The 16,439-nt window shown below is 41.5% G+C and overlaps 1 protein-coding gene across 1 annotated transcript in view; it reads left to right on the top strand.

Moving 5' to 3' along the window:
- The window catches only part of PLPP3 (phospholipid phosphatase 3), a 120,658-nt gene that overhangs the window by 62,084 nt on the left and 42,135 nt on the right, over window positions 1-16,439 (top strand). The window contains exons 3-4 of the mRNA XM_007947400.2: window positions 14,242-14,522; window positions 14,909-14,966. Of these exons, the coding sequence (XP_007945591.1) occupies window positions 14,242-14,522; window positions 14,909-14,966 (339 nt within the window). The remainder of the gene's footprint in view (window positions 1-14,241; window positions 14,523-14,908; window positions 14,967-16,439) is intronic.

Below are 16,439 nucleotides of genomic sequence, written 5' to 3'. Positions count from 1 at the left end.
TTAACTAATCTCTCTGAGCCTCATTAGACTCATTTTTTAAATGGAGATAAATATTCTTACTTGTGAAGGTTTTGAAAATTAAATGAATTCTTGGCATATAGGGTATACTCAATAAATGTTAGTTATTTTTATTTTAAATGAGTAAACAGAGGTAGACATTGGTGAAGTGACTTAAAAAAATGTTGCACTCGATTTGATTCCAATCATGGTGACTCCATGTGTATCAAAAGAGAACTGTGCTCCATAGGATTTTCAATGGCTGGTTTTTCAATAGTTTGCCAGGCCTTGAGTGAACTCAAACTACGAACCTTTTGGTTAGCAGCCAAGTGCATTAACCATCAGTGCCACCTTATACTTAACTAAGACCTTTATAATTGGCATCAGTAGAGTCGGAAAAGGAATCCCAGTCTTTGGACTCAAATCTCCTTATAGTAGCTAATTAGAACCCAGTTCTCTTGACTCTCACTCCAGTACCTCTTACACGAGGACTTTTACTTCCTGATCCAGTTGCTGTTCCCATTCAACTGGAGGCAGGTGAAAGATGTGGGCACCTAGTGAGGTCTACTAGCCTGTTTACCTGCCATTAAGTACTGAAAACACTCATGGGAAAAAAGTAAAGGCAAAGACTGAGGCAGAGTGAATACATTCTTGTTATATGTGGTGTACTGCTCAATTCTGGAAAAGCCACACAACATAAACCCTAACAGAACTCCCATATATCTCATGTAAAGCCATTTTGACTGGCCTTACAAACTCAGCACCTCCATTCCAGAACCTGCATCTGATCAGAGGGTGTGAGTAATGGTCGTGGAGGGTACAGGGGGGAGAGGGCCCAGAACTGCAAATCTCATCATCCTACTATTTGCTGCCCAGACCTTCTTTTGCTGGATGCCAGGTTCATTTAAAACAGCAAGAACAGCCTTGACCAATTTGGATGCCTACATGGATGTGAATAGGCCCCATAGCAAAGACATGGAATGCCTGTGGAGGAGACCAGTGCTGCTTAGAGATGCAAATCTTAGAATTTATAGAGAAAGCAGACACCTTTCTGTGGCAGGAGATATGGAAAAACCTAGTAATTTTGACTTCTTTTTCAGATGTATCTCAGATTCTGGAATTATAGCATAATAGGAATTCCTTCCAAATCCACAAAGCACTGGTTCCCATCCCTGCCTTGGAAAGCCTTAATGACTCTAGCAGCAGTGAGATTAGGGGCAAACAGTAAAATATCATCTCCTATCTACCCTCTTCTCATTTTTGCTTTGCACTGCACTATAAAGAGTATTATGGGCAAAGATTTTAATATGGGAAACATCCTCAGTATTCTTTTTAAATAAACATAAACTCAGTGCTTGCCTTGGTCCAAATCTAAAAGGGATTTATACAGGTTCTCAGTATCTAGGAATTGACTTGTGGATGAGTCATGGGTGAATCCCCTTCTCCCTCTAGTCATATAAGTTCTGCTTTTCCTTCCAGACCCAGCTTGAATTCTACTTCTGTAATAATATTCCTAGCTTGAGAAAAAGCTCACACTTCGGCATCTTTTGAACTTATGTTCATGTCCCAGCTTCTGCACTTACTCATTCTGCTACTTGTCTTTCAACTTTGGGCAAACCACTGACCATCCCCTCACCCACCCCTGGGACTTTGCTTTCTCTTTTTGTAAAGTGGTGGCAATAGTTCACCAGCTTCACAGCTATTTTCAGGGGTAAAAACAAGTGACATAAGATGTGTGATCAGTGAAAACCGGCAGACATCTTCTCTGGGAAGAATTTCGTATCTTTGTCCTCCTCCACCCTCCAAAGGCCCCAAGGGACCTGGGACCCACGTCTGTCCTTAACTTACTGTGCAGAATTGCTATCTGTTTACTCCTGTATTTCCTGGCTACCCCAGGGACTGCATCATGGTAGGGACAGGTCTGATGTGATTGTGTATTGCTAGTACAAGGTACACTTGCTGGTACCCAATACATGTTTGTAGAATCACAGCAGAGGCCATACATTTTGTGCAGAAAATCAAAAGCATTGAGCCAAAAGTTGGCCAGAGGATCTGTGGAGCAGGGAAGTGTGGCCTATTTGCTTCCCTAAAATCTTACATCTGCTCTCCAATGCACATGGGAACAGGCTCTGTACCACATGCAGATTTCTTGCTGGAGAGACAAGAAGAAGAGCTTAGTACCTCGAAGACTTGTTTATTCAGGATCAAGCTTCACTTTGCCCACATCTGGACTTCATTAGTTCCTCCCCACCCTCCCATCTCTCTTTATCTGAGAGAGCACTGCCAAGAAAACAAGGTTCCCCAAGATTGCCTCCTCATTAAAGGCTAGTCAAGTTTGCAACTCCAAAGAAATGAAATTGTGCTGGCCCAGTGGTGCGTTAGTGGGAGACCCGATCCCCTAGTTTACAACCCACTACATCTGTGCAATTACCAAGACCACCAACAGAGAAAGGCCACATTAATCCTTCAACTTTGTTGTCCCCTGATCAGATGGCTGCAAAGTTCTTCTGAGACCGTCTTATTCCTGCAGAGTCAGTGGGAGGGGGCAACTACACGTGACTTAACAAACATTGAGATTGTGGCGTTCCCTGATTTACTCTGCTCCCTTTTCCCCTTCACTTTCATGCCCTAAAATAATGGAGAGCTATAGCAGTTCTTCCATAGTTGCATATAGTTCTTAGGAGTTAATGATCATTCAAAAAAAAAAGAGAAAAGAATATGATTGAATAAGAAGGTGGAGATAAAGCTTAGGAGGCTGTAAGACTTGTCTTGAGGAGGGTTAGAAAATTAAGTAACATGTCCAAGCTATCTAATGTGCCAGATACTGATATGTATTAGCTTAAAACTTGTTCTATAGCTATGTAAGGTAGTTATTTACTCCATTTTATACATGAGGGAGGAAACTGAGGTTTACATGGGTGAAATGACCAGTCTTTGGTCATTCTACTTAGTTAATGGTGGAGTAGGAATTAAAACCCATGTTTCAAAATCCGGACACTGTAACGAGCAGGTGTTGAAGGTCCACTCCATGCTGGGTGCTATGCAGAGTGCTCTTGATTTAGTTATAAAACCTTTTAGTTCCTGGGCTTGGAGAGCTAAATATGTGGAGGAAGACATTTAGACCACAGGACAGATGACCTTCTAAGATAGATAGTGTGCAGCAGTGTTTTATATGAAGTGATTTACATAGAAAGTGATACCTGCTTTAGGTGAATGCTTGAGGAGTACTTCTTTTTATAGTAAGTAGACATTGGGGTAAGTACCTTTGCCTACAAGCTGATGTATAAGACCCAGGTCTTGCCTTTGGAGGGTATATGGTAAAAAGACAAGTATGAGACTAACTGTGATAGTTATGGGTTGTTTGTCAACTTGGCTGGGCTGTGGTTTTGAGTAGTTTGGCAGCTGGATATAGTTATTTCCGTGGTGAAACTGTAATCATCTCCATGGTGGAATCTGCTGTGATGAGTCGATCAGTTGAAAGAGAGCTGCTTTGGGGTGTGGCCTGCTTCCAGTATATATGGAGAAACTTTGAGGACAGTCTCTACCTTTTGGGCTCATTTTGGATCCTGCATTTGGCCAAGTCTTCATCTCTGGTGCCACTGGACTTGAACCAGTGTCCTGCCATGTTGTCTGTTGATCTTGGGATTGTGCCATTTTACCTGCTGGTCTTTGGTTCATCAGTCTCAGCAGCCAGCAGCTGTGTGAGTAGGAGATGCCTCCAGCTTGTGTGGACCTGGAACAAGAGGCAGAGCTGAAGCCCAAGGTTGAGAGGCCTTCACCTAGCCCCTAGAGCCAGCACTCTGAATTCAGACTTCTAGCCTCCTAAACTATAAAAGAATAAAATCATGTTTGCTAAAGCCATCCACTTGTGGTATTTTTGTTATAGCAGCACTAGAGAACCAAGACACTAACTACACTGTTACATCGTCAAAGAAACTAAAGAATTGGTCAAAGAATAAAAAGAAAGTCAGAGTAGTATAGGGGTTGAGCCCTAAGAAGGTGAGAGCTTCAAGTAGAAAACATGTCTGAGATATAATAGAGTGGTATAGGAGTTCAGAGAAAGATGACTTAAGACTGTTATCAGTGAAGGTTTCATCATTATCATTATGATCATCATCCCATTTAATTATCACAACCCTTGAGTTCTTGGCACTGTCGTCATCCTCATTTTTACAGAGAAGGAAACTGAAGTTTTAAAAGCTCAGTCATCCAAGACTCATAACTGAAAGAGCCAAAAATCTAACCCATTACATTAGTTGGCACTTGAGCTATACTTTGAAGGATGGGTGGGATTTTCCTCAGAGTTCCTGATATTCCAAGCAGAGGTGGTTGCATCAGTAGTGGTACAGACTCAGAATGTTCTCAAGAAACATAATAGAGTAACTATAAAGGAGTAGACAGTTAAAGAAAAGAAGATTGAGGTAAGATTAGAAAGGCTTTAAATACTGAGGAATTTTTACTTCAGTTAGTTGGCTAGAGACTTATCAGAGTATTTTAAGGTAGTTTGGCCAATTTTCTAACCAAGGTAAGGATGATGCCTGAAACCCAGTGGCACACACAGTGAATAGAGGAAAAGGAATGGCTGTGAGAAACCTTGGCAAAGAAGGATAAACTAATGACATTGGGATGAATGAGTAGGAGGAGGCTAGGATTTCACAACTTTGCAGTTAGATATATGGTGACCCCTTGAGCAGAAATAGAGGAAAGAAAAGTGAGATTTGGGGTAGGAGTGAGAATGAATGTGATCTTTGACTTGATTTTTTTGACATGGTAATGACATTGGTTTGATATCCCATTGCGAGACTTAGCAAGATTGAAATAGAGGCTGAAGGCAGCTGAAGAAGGGGAGAATAGATTACATAATTTTTCATCAATTACTTCTAAACAGTTAAAGATACCACATTTTAATGCAGTAGATAGAGCACCCAGTGTCAGGGATAACACAGTTATACTTCTGTTTCCATCCTTAGAAGCAGAACCCAAATACACATTTTTCATTACCTTTGGGACTGAGAAGTAAACTGAGAAGGATGATTTTTTTCCCCTTCATTATTCTCCATCAGATGTGTGTTGAATGAATCTAATCTAACCTGATGCATAAATGCATCAGTCCACATAACTGAGATGTGAATGCATAATTTGGTGTTCTTGGCTGGCAGGGACTTAGATTTACAAGTGCCTGCTAGACCTTCTAAAGGAGCTGGGGGCTAGAACTTCTTAGAGAAAGCCAACATGATGCCATTAGGAGGAGTACATGAACTAGAACAAAGAGGTCCACGCTTCAGTAACAGCCCCTTCACGGCCTTGCTTTTCATCTGGGGTGATTGACTAAACTTCACCATGCTCACCTATGAAGCGTTGGTAATAATTGACTGATTCATAGGCTATTGTGGGAAGCAAACAACAGTGGATGTGAAGGTGCTTTGTAAGCTGTAAAGTTCTGTGCAAATATTATTACTAAAACAGACCGAAATATAGGGAAGTTTATCTGTCAGACTCAGCAGGGGCAGAAGATGAGTTCTCAGTCTGTAAAAGAAGGATTGTGGGGACACTATGTGCTGAAATATTAATAGAGTAGAATGTTACAAATAACACAAACAGGATTGTCAGATTATGCTTTCTGCCTTGGGTTTAGACTTCCCCTGGCTTTGTCCCTCTGAAAAAGATATTCCAGATAAAATGGTCAAAACCTCTCATCCAGATGTAAATTTTCTGGTTCTACCCTGGTGAGATGATGCTTCTCAACTGTTCAGTTGGGAATGTTCTCCAAGAAACTTAATTTTTGAAGGACTCTTCCAAGGAGCCTGATCTACGTGTGTGTGTGTACTCCAAAGGAAGGAGGGAAAAATGCTTAACTTCTGGAGGACTCTTCTGCTGTATGCTAGGCATTTGGCATACTACCTTATTTAATCCCCTGCCAATCTTGCCAGGTAAATATTATTGATCTTATTTTATTGTCAAGGACACTTAAACCCAAAGAAGGTGAAGTGACCTATAAGGTAAAAGTTGGGATTCAGACCCAGGTTTTCCTGGCTCCAAAGTGGGTGCTGCTTTCACCATTCCATGCTATATCCTTTCCAAAGACTGTCCTGATATTTCTCCAGATTTCTTCTCCAGGACAGTTAAATATTTGTGACAAGGTAGGCGGATGAACTCTTTCCACCATAATATCAGAAAAGACAGGAAGAGGAGCTGTCTCCTGTTCCAACTGCAGAGATCCGTAGGCAAGGACTGATCTAGTTCTGTCCCCTTGTTGCTTAATTGCAATGCTTTCCCACTTTATTAGTTTCCAGATTTGGTGCCAAGTGTTTTAAAAGGCAGGTATGGGGAGAAATCTCTGCTGTCTGGCAGCCAGCCACCACCCTCAGAATCTGTTGCTTGCCATTTCAGAAAGGGATCAACATTGAAGGCATTTTTCTCAGCAGTGAAATTTACATATCACACCATTGCTGACTGCAGCAGAAATGAGGGCTCCAGGGGTGGGAGTCCTAGGTGGGGCCCGAGCCCTTGTAGGGGGAGGGAAAGAGAGAGGGAAGAGCTTATTTTATTACTCAGGAATAAAAACATTGTGAGTAATGAATAAAATCCGAAAGCAGTAAATCTGGGACTCTGGAGTTAGGTGTATAACATATCAGAGAACAATTTAAGCCTTCGCCTCTTCTGCAGAGGTGAGGCATTTGGGCTGCTTTTCACAGCCCCAATTTCATTAAATGGCCTTTTAAGGGTTAGGATTACAAGAAGCCCAGTACAGCTGGTTCATAATGATGATTTATGGCTGTGTTGTGGACTCCTCGACCCTTCTGTACGAGGGGATAGAGAAAATACATAATTTGTTGCTCATTACTCCAAGATCTGTCAGGGCTGCCCCAGAAGCCATGTGGGCCTGGAGTCATGTGTCTGCTAAATGGCTTTAGCCTGGCCCTGCCCTGGAAAATATGCAACTGCTATTCTACAGTGGAAATTGTTCTTAACAATAACAGAAATACTAAGTTCTGAATTTGAGAGTCAAAATATCTGGGTTCTACTCTTAATTCAGTCTTGGAAGAAGTGCAACTAGAATGCTCCTTAGAAGCAAGGATAGCGAGACTTTGAACACATCATCAGGAAAGACCAGTCGCTAGAAAAGGACATTATATTGGTGAAGTAGAGGGTCAATAAAAACAAGGGAAACCCTCCATGAGATGGATTGACACAGTAGCTGTAACCGTGGGCTCAAACATACCAAGGATCTTAAAGATGGTATTGTTGTTGTTGTTGTTGTTGTTGTTATGTGCCGTCGAGTCGGCCCCGACTCATAGCGACCCCTCCTTGGGTTTCCGAGGCAGTATCACTACGGAAGTAGGATTGCCCAACCTTCCTTCCGAGGAGTGGCTGGTGGGTTTGAACCGCCAGCCTTCTGGTTAGCAGTCAAGTGCTTTAGCCACTATGCTACCAGAGCTCCTAAAGATGGTATAGGACCAAGCAATGTTTCGTTGTGTTATGTGTAAGGTTGCCATGAGTTGGAGCCAAGTCCATGCATCTAACAACAATAACACTTTTAACTTTGTCACTTAACTGGCCTCAGAGCCTTCAGATAAGTGACTTTATCTTCCCAAGCTTTAGTATTCCCATCTGTAGTGGGTTTATCTACTTCACAGAGTTACAGATTAAAGGAGACTGTGAAGTGCAAAAAGAAATAGAAGAGATTGCTGCTATTATTGTCACTGTTGTTAGGATTGGAGGTGCCATAAAATATTCTCCCCTTTATCGCATTTCTCATGAGTGGAGGAAGCATTTTCATGACCAATTTACAGTTTGCAAAACTGTAGCACTTGAAATTGACATTTTAGAGTGGTAGGATATTAGAGCTGAAAAGGGTCCTTGACTTGTAATCCAGCTTCTCTCTAAAAGAAGGAAACTGAATCAGAGCGGTGACTCACCAGCAGTTAAACATAAGTTTGTGTAAGATATGCCAAGTTCGTGCTAGATATCCAAGTGCTCTTTCTCAGCATCAAGCAGGAAATCCACGTTGATTGACAATGAAGCCAAACCTTCACAGCAACAGTTTCTTGATCTGTGCCAGTGGTATAGTTCCGGGAATTCAGGAGTGATCCAAGACGGGGATTGTGAGTGGAACTTTGGCGTAACTCAGGGGAAGTAATTTTCTTCAGCTTCTGCTTATGGCCTTTGCCTCCTTGGGAGGAGAGTGGTGGTGGAGATAGCACAGAAGAGTTGAGAATAAATGTCATTGCAATTATGGAATCACTGAGTCTAACTCCCTCATTTTGCAAATGGAGAAACCGATACATCCCAAATTCATTCAGTGAGTACTGCCAAAGTAGGGCCTTGAACCCTGGCTGTTTGTCTCCTAGTTTAGTGTTCTTCCCCCTGCACATAAAGTCATGCAAGCACGGTGTATAAATAAAGAAGAATAAGAGATTATGGTAATAAGCATCTGGAACTCGTTAGCCTTCAAGGTTACATAGGGTGAAAGTATAAACAGGTTCAAAAGGAGAATTAGATCATGAATGGTAGGAAAGAATGCTTGGTGGGGAGTCAGAACACCTGGGTCTAATCTTTAGATTCATATTAATTTGGACCTCAGTTGCTTCTAAATATAATGGCCCCTTTCATTTCTGACTTGCTGTGGTTCTCCACTTTTAATCTTTGCAATGTGTTATCAAAGAGCTCTTAGTAATATTTAGGGGATATTTCCAATTTTACAATAAGGCAGCTCAGAAGACTGTCTTGCTCCGTTCCTTAAATATCTAGCTCAAATTTATTCATTCATTCAACTGGTATTCTCCAAGCACCTATTCTGTGTCAGGTATTACTACTGCTCTCCTAGGGAAGGGCTAAGCCAGAATGCTGGACTAGGCTGGACTTGGGCCATTCCCTTCCAAGATAGAATCACACTCTATGATCTGGGGGCGGGGGGATTGTAACACTTACAAATAAAGAGCACTTATAAACACATTTGTTATTACGTGCTGTCTATTCTGACTCAAAGTGACCCCAAGTGACAGTAGAAGTGTCCCATAGGGTTTTCTGGGCTGTAATCTTTATAAGAGCAGATTGCCTCATTTCTCCCATGGAGCCACTGGATGGATTCGAACCGCCAACATTTTGGTTGGCAGCTGAGTGCTTAACTGTTGCACCACAAGGGCTCCTTGTTTATGAACACAGAATCACTATAAAAATATTAGTACGAGTAGTAACTATTGTCACCACTGTACCTGATTGTCTCAGAGTTCAGCTGGCATTATCCTCCCTATCCTTACACTGTCCTACCCTTAGACTTTGGAGGCTTGAGGACCTTGGCTAGACCTATATCTTGATGCCTTCTCCCACTGTAAAAGAGCCTTTGGAAAGGAGTGTCCGGTATGTCTGTCTATTGCTTCCCTTGTGGTTGCGAACATGCTCTCTGCTCCCTGAAAGGGCAAGTGTGGCTCATCATCCCACCCTGGAGGAAATGTGAAAGGGACTTTTGTGGTAAGCGAAGGGTGAAACATTGCTGTTCCTGGGCTGTGGTTGAAACCAGGAAGTGGCCAGGGCTGCACTATGGAGTTAAGACAAGGGCAGCAGGCTTTGTGGTCTGTATCTTGCTTTGGAATGTACATCACCAAGATAGAATTGGTTTTCTGCCATTAGACGTCATAGGCTTTTACTTTACAGAGAGAATCAGCCAGCTGTGAGCCCCCAAAGCAGGAAGTGTCGGGCAAGGTAGTTGCCTCTCTGATCCTCAATCATTTCTATTTTATGGTTTATGAAGGAATATATATAAAAGCAAGGCCTGGGGGGGGGTGTTAGGTGCTGTTGAGTCATTTCTGATTTGTTAACAACCCTCTCTATGTATAACAGAATGAAACCCTGCCTAGTCCTGTACCGTCCACACAAGTGAGGCTATGTTCAAGCCCATTATTGCAGCCACTGTGTCAGGCCATCTCATTGAAGGACTTTGTCTTTTTCATGAGCCCTCTATTTTACCAAGCATGCTATCTTTCTTCAGGGACTGGTCTCTCCTGATAACATGTTCTGGGTACACGAAATGATATCTCACTGGCCTCACTTCTAAGGAGCATTCTGACTGACTTCCTCAAAGACAGATTAATTCCTTTTTTGAGAGTTCATAATATATTTAATATTTTTGGCCAACACAATAATTGAACGGCATCAATTCTTCTTTGTCTTCTTTATTCATTGTCCACCTTTCACAAGCATGTGAGACAAATGAAAATACCATGGCTTGGGTCAGGCGTACCTTAGTCCTCAATGTGACTTCTTTGCTTTTAACGCTTTACAGAGCACTTTTGCAGCAGATTTGCCCAGTGCAATACACCATTTGATTTCTTGATTTGTGCTTCCATGGGAGTTGATTGTAGATCCAAGTAAAATGAACTCGGCTTTTCTCCATTTATTGTGTTGTTGCTTATTGGTGCAGTTGTAAAGATTTTTGTCTTCTTTATATTGAGGTATAATCCATACTAAAGGCTGTGTAGTCTTTGACCTTCATGAGTAGTGCTTCGAGTCTTCCCTTTCAGCAAGCAAGGTTGTGTCATCTGTATATCACAGATCGTTAATGAGTCTTCTTTCAATCATGATGCCCCACTCTTCTACATATAATCAAGTTCCTCAGATTATTTGCTCAGCATACAGATTGAATAAGTATGGTGAAAGGATGCAATTCTGATGCACACATTTCCTGATTTTAAACCATGCAGTGTATATTATGCAAACATTTGCCTCATGGTCTATGTACCGGTTCCACATGAGCACAGTTAAGTGTTCTGGAATTCTTGTTCTTCAAAATGTTACCAATAATTTGTTATGATCCACACAATCAAATGCTTTTGCACAGTCAGTAAAACATAGATAAACACCTTTCTAGTATTCTCTGCTTTCAGCCAAGGTCCGTCTGACATCACAAAGCTATCCCTCATTCCATATCCTCTTCTGAATCTGGCTTGAATTTCTTCCAGGTCCTTGTTGATATTCTCCTTTTACCATATTTCAATTATGTTCAGTAAAATTTTACTTGTGTGTGATATTAATGATATTGTTCAATAATTTCTACATCCTGTTGGATCACCTTTCTTTGGAATGGGCACAAATATGAATCTCTTCTGGTTAACTGGCAAATTTCTTCCAAATTTCTTGGCATAGGCAAGTGAGCACTTCCAGTGTTGCATCTGTTTGTTAAAACATCTCAGTGTGTCAATTCCTGGAGACTTGTTTTTCACCGATGCCTTCAGTGTAGCTTGGACTTCTTCCTTAAATACTATAAGTACTTGATCATATGCTACCTTCTGAAATGTTGAATGTCAATCAGTTCTTTTTGGTACAGTGACTCTGTGTATTCTTTCCATCCTCTTTTTATGTTTCCTGTTTCCTTCAAAAGGAGCTCTAGTGGCACAGTGGTTAAAGCATTCAGATGCTAACCAAAGTTTGGTTAGCAGCCTCTCTGCAGGAGGAAGATGACCCAGTCTGCTTCCATAAAGATATACAGCCTTGGAAACCTTATGGGGCAGTACTACTCTGTCCTGTGGGGTCACTATGAGGCAGAAGCACTTAATGACCGTGGGTATGTGTATGGTATGTTGTTCAATATTTTGTACAAAGAGACCTTTAATACTGCAACTTGAGGCTTGAATTTTTTCTTCAGTTGTTTCAGTTTGAGAAATGCTGAGCATATTCTTCCCTTTTGGTGTTCTAATTCCAGGTCTGTACATTTCATTATAACACTATACTTTTTCTTCTCAAGCTGCCCTCTGATATCTTCTGTTCAGCCATTTTACTGCTTATATCTTCCATTCACTTTAGCTACTCTGTGTTCAAGAGCAAGTTTCAGAGTCTCTTCTGACATACATTTTGGTCTTTTCTTTGTTTCCTGTGTTTTAAATGACCTTTTGTTTTCTTCATGTGTAATGTCCTTGATGTTATCCCACAAGTTGCCTGTCCTTCAGTCATTGGTGTTCAACATATGAAATCTGTTCTTGAGATGGTCTCTAAATTCAAGTGGGATATACTCAAGGTCATACTTTGGCTCTTGTGAACTTACTTAAATTTTCTTCACCTTCACTTTCAACTTACATGTGAGCAAGATGGTTTGTTCCAAAGTCAACCCCTGCCCTTGTTTGGACTGATCATATTGAGTTTCTCTGTCATCTCTGTCCACAGACATAATTGATTTCATTCCTGTGTATTCCATCTGGTGAGGTCCGTGCATATATTCACCATTTATATTGTTGAAAAAAGGTGTTTGAAATGAGTAAGTCGTTAGCCCTGTAAAATTCTTACCATGTGATCACAGCATTATTCTATCACCAAGGCTTTATTTTTCAACTACTGATCCTACTTTTTTGTTTCTAACTTTTGCCTTCCGTGTTTGATCAATTTCAAACTTCAGAAGTTGGTAAAACTCTTCAGTTGCTTCATCTTTGACATTAGTAATTGGTGTATGAATATGAAAAATAGTCATTTTCACTGGTCTTCCTTGTAGGTGTATGGACATTATCCTGTCACTGACAGTGTTATTCTTCAGGATAGATCTTGAAATATTCGTTTTCATTATGAATATGACACCATTTCTTTTGAAATTGTCATTCTCAACATGGTAGACTATACAGTTGTCCAATTCAAAATGGCCAGTAACCAGTCCATGTCACTTCACTAATACCTAGACTATCATTTATGTCTTCCATTTCATTTTTGACAACTTCCAACTTTCCTAGATTCATATCCATATAGTCCATGCCCTGATTATTAATGGATATTTGCAGCTGTTCTCATTTCAAGTTGTGCCACATCAGCAGTCAAAAGTCCAGAAAGCTTCATTCCATCCATGTCATTAAGATTGACTCTACTTTGAGGAGCAGCTCTTCCTCAGTTGTATTTTGTGTGCCTTCCAACTTGAAGGGCTCATCTTTTGGTACTATATCAGTGTTCCACTGCTTTCCTTAAGAGTTTCACTGATGAATTTTTTTTAAAGTAGATTGTCAGGTCCTTCTTCCTAGATGGTCTTAGTCTGGAAGCTCCACTACCATGGGTGACCCACATGAAATACATGTGGCATAACTTTGAGCAACACAGCAACATGCAGCCCACTATAGTACAGCAAACTGACAAGACAAGTGTTACATAGTATGTTACGCTTGGTGGCTTTTTATAGAAGTGATCAATCTCCCATAAGCATTGAGGGGTAGATACAGTACAATGGAGGAAAGATATGACATTCAAGACTCACTCACTGCCCCCAGGATCTTAGGAGACGAAACAAGTACTGGGGGGAATTCAAGAACACTGAAGGGCATTATACTAAAAGTTCCTTAGACCAGTGTACTTCTCATCCCACTATACTTCTAGATGGGGAGCTATGTTGATGTGGTGCCTAAGGCATTTGACTGCTAACCAGAAGGCTGGTGGTTCAAACCCACCAGCCACTTCTCAGAAGAAAGGTTGGGCAGTCTGCTTCCATACTGATAGCACCTCAGAAACCCAAGGAGGGGTCGCTATGAGTTGGATCCCACTTGATGGGAGTGAGATTGGTTCTTTGATTTTATACTTCTAAATATAAAGTGTGAAACAAAAGGATCACTCTTTATAGCCTAGTTAATTTTCCATCAATATTACCACGTGTAAGCCAACAGCTTTGGAAAGGAGAATAAAGTGAAGCTCAGAAAGGTCATTGCTGAAGGACACCAGGTAGGTAGGGGAGGCTGAATTCAAACCAAAAATTGACCTTTGGGCATTCACCATTTTATACTGAGACACCTCCATGACTCAGTGTTGGCACAAAGGCTAAGGGACTTATTAGAGTCAGATTGTTACTGGTAATTCTTTACTCTAAAACCCAGAATCTGGAAATTTGCTCAGATCCTCAGACATCCCTGGCTTCTCTTAACAGTGTCCTTAATTCTTCATCTAATTTTTTTTTCCCCATAGGTAAATCAATATTTGCCTGTCTCTTTTAAAAAAAAAATCGTATTTACAAATAAATATATTTCATCGTGTATTTTTCTTGTTGCAAAGCTATTGCACAACCATTGTAAGACTTAAAAAGAAAATAAAAGAATGACTACATTAGCACTTTGTTCTTTCTGCCTGTGCTTATGTGTTTGTGTATCTTTTAAGTAGAAAATTGGGATTTTATAGGTTATAAACTGTGTTATTTACTGAACATTCTTCTGTGTTGTTAAATATGTTAACAGCATCAGTTTGGATGATGAGTCTTGATACTGCCTAATTCTCCTGTTGGTTTCCTTTCAGATCATCACAGGGGAATTCTACCGGATATATTACCTAAAGGAGAAGTCCCAGTCAACAGTTCAGAATCCCTACGTGGCAGCACTCTATAGACAAGTGGGTTGCTTCCTCTTTGGCTGTGCCATCAGCCAGTCCTTCACAGACATTGCCAAAGTATCCATAGGGCGCCTTCGTCCTCACTTCTTGAGTGTCTGTGACCCAGATTTCAGCCAGATCAACTGCTCGCAGGGCTACATTGAGAACTACAGATGCAGAGGAGATGACAGCAAAATCCAGGAAGCCAGGTGAGACACCATGTTCCCATTCTCAGAGTGTGCACCCCTTTGATACTGTGCAGTTCATTGAGCACTAAGCATGTGCCAGGCCTAGCACTAGGCTCTGACTTACACAGGCACACAAGGCGTGATCCCTATTCTTCAGGAACTCATAGTCAAGTGGTCACGTAATTGCATAAATAAGCATTTGTAGTGCATGCATTCATTCTTTTGTTGATTCATGCAATGATAGGTGATTGCTGTGTTCCAGCAGTCCAAAGCACTAAGCAGGTATCTAAAAATGAACAAGACACAGTGTCCACTTCCAGAATCAGTCTAGGGAAGGAAGACAGACAGGCAGACATGTATTGGGGATGTGAATATGGCAATTTCATGGCCCTCTCTTGCTCTTGCAGGAAGTCCTTCTTCTCTGGCCATGCCTCCTTCTCCATGTACACCATGCTGTATTTGGTGGTAAGTACCTTCCCGGTGGTAGGAACAGAGTCTAGCATGAGACTGAATATCTTCTGTACATAGAGGTCTCAGAATGGTTAGGGACCAACTTCCCTGTGAAATCCTTGAACTCAGGGTAAATTAGGAAAATTAGGTCCTGTTCTGAGCTCTGTCACTGCATTGGCAGAAGTTGTTACATTTTCTAGGCCTTCCCCATTTTTGAAATAAAAACATATTTGCCATGGCTGCTTAATAAGGATTATGTACCCATTTTGAAATTATAAAGTGATTAAAACATTTGTATACATTTTTATGGTAACAACCTCTGTTTTCCAAAGATCCATTAACTCATTTGATCCTTACAGTAACCTGATATTCAAAGGAATGTTGTTATCTCTTTTTTGGGGGAAAGATTAGTAAACACCAGAACTTTCACTCAAATCCAAGTGCTAAAGGGGCAAGGAGGCAGCATCTTCTGACCTGCTCTAACCCCACAAGAGAAAGACAGAATCACCAAGGCCTATCCCTGCAAGGCCAGACATGTGCCAACCTCCAGCCCTTTCATCAACCCTGACACCAACTGTTCCTCCTGCAGCACCCACCACCTCTCTGCTGGTTTCAAGAATTTGCTGCAGTGGCCACTCAGAACTCACAGATTATAGGGTTAATTAGGGAAGCAACAGGCTACAATTCAAGTTCAGGAACATGCTCAGTCTCTCTCAGCCCACTGTCTCTCAGCCAACAGTCTCTCTCAGTATCTCTCCCAGCAGTAGGTGTCTCTCAGTATCTCTCTCTCAGCAGTGCATGTCTCTCAGTGTCTCTCTCAGCAATGCGTCTATCTCACATCTCTCAGCCGCAGTGAGAGATTCCTTCTGCGTCTAGGCGGGCTCCTTCTGAGCCTGGCAGAGTGGCCAAACTAACCAATCCCAACATCAGAACTCTATACACCAGAGAGAGAGAGAATTTCCCAGAAGATTGCTTTGTGACACTCTCAACAGAAAAACACCAGGTGGATAACTTTAACAATCAGGAGCTACTCAGTTGCTCATGGCAAAATCTGTCATGGAGTTTACAAAGACTTACAGCTAGAAAAGCCGCACTGTGTAATTTACTACACTGCACCAAGCCTTCTGATCAAATTCCTTGCAAGGTTCACCATGTCAGTCTTCCTTTGTACTCTACCGATAACAGAGAAACCAGACACATTGCTCTCGAGTTGATTCTGACTCATAGTAACCTCACGTGTTACAGAGTTGAACAACTTCACAGAATTTCTTGGCTATAATCTTTATGGGAGGAGCCTTGGTGGCACAGTGAGTAAAGCACTTTGTTCTCAATTGAACGGTCAGTGGTTAGAACCCACCAGCCACTCCATGGGAGAAAGATGTAGCTGTCTGATTCTGTGAAGATGTTGTTGTTGTTGTTGTTTGCCGTCGAGTCGGCCCCGACTCATAGCGACCCCTCCTTGGGTTTCCGAGGCAGTATCACTACGGA

The sequence above is a fragment of the Orycteropus afer genome, unplaced genomic scaffold, assembly GCF_000298275.1.
Source record: "Orycteropus afer afer isolate SDZICR_OR568_19922 unplaced genomic scaffold, OryAfe1.0 scaffold00183, whole genome shotgun sequence".
Lineage (NCBI taxonomy): Eukaryota > Metazoa > Chordata > Mammalia > Tubulidentata > Orycteropodidae > Orycteropus > Orycteropus afer.
Note: the sequence above shows the minus strand (reverse complement) of the source record. Positions and strands in the feature narration are given on the sequence as shown.